This window comes from Aphanomyces invadans, assembly GCF_000520115.1.
Source record: "Aphanomyces invadans strain NJM9701 unplaced genomic scaffold supercont1.10, whole genome shotgun sequence".
NCBI lineage: Eukaryota > Oomycota > Saprolegniomycetes > Saprolegniales > Verrucalvaceae > Aphanomyces > Aphanomyces invadans.
The window spans coordinates 1,093,291-1,093,986 of NW_008580155.1; the positions used below are offsets into that span (position 1 = coordinate 1,093,291).

At 59.5% G+C, this 696-nt stretch overlaps 1 protein-coding gene across 1 annotated transcript; it reads left to right on the top strand.

Annotated features, from left to right (window-relative positions):
- Window positions 1-70: 70 nt before the first annotated feature.
- On the top strand, window positions 71-501 carry H310_06014 (hypothetical protein; the record flags this gene model as incomplete). Its single annotated transcript, XM_008870901.1, has 2 exons — window positions 71-436; window positions 463-501. The coding sequence occupies 2 exons, from the start codon at window positions 71-73 to the stop codon at window positions 499-501; spliced, it is 405 nt and encodes a 134-aa protein (XP_008869123.1).
- Between the last annotated feature and the right edge of the window lie 195 nt (window positions 502-696).

Here is a 696-nt window from a genome sequence, read left to right on the forward strand (position 1 = left end):
TCCCCTCGACGAGCATCGCGACGCCCTCGTGGTTGCCCACGGGTACCAAATGTTGCATTCTCCCGACCCTATGATCCAAGCGATTGCCCGCCACCAGCTCCAGAGCATCATCACGCACCGATTTACGACTGTTCCCGCCGATTTACTGACGAACGACACGCCGCTACAGCACTTTCTCAACGACACGACCGACCAGGTGCCAACTTTCCTCAAGAAAACGTACCACTCGGACTCGGCCAACATGTGGATCGACATCCAGCGGGCCCTTCGTCGCGTCAAGCTCCAGTTCACCGGTGTCGGGCCAACGTGCTTTCAGCTCCAAGTTCCCTCGTTTCGACCTCCAGCGACGACCAAGACGGTTCTCCGCCAGCTCAAGTCTCATATGCGTGACATGCACTACCACGCGTGGTGCGATTTGAAGGATCAAGGTCGTACGGTCGGTGCCCACGAAGGCCTGGGCAGTCGTTTTCTGTCCCGCGGCGGTGGGTTGTTGGATTGTGAATACCGGTTTGCCATTGCCGCCCGCATGAACCTGATTGCGACCCGCGCTGTCCTGAAGCGCACCCATGGCAACTCCAACTCTTCGTGCCGCCACTGCGGTCGTACCGAGACCGAGACGCTTCCCCATGTCCTGCAGCATTGCCCCCACAACGAAGCCTCGATTCGCGCCCGTCACGATCTTTCCCTTCGCCGCAT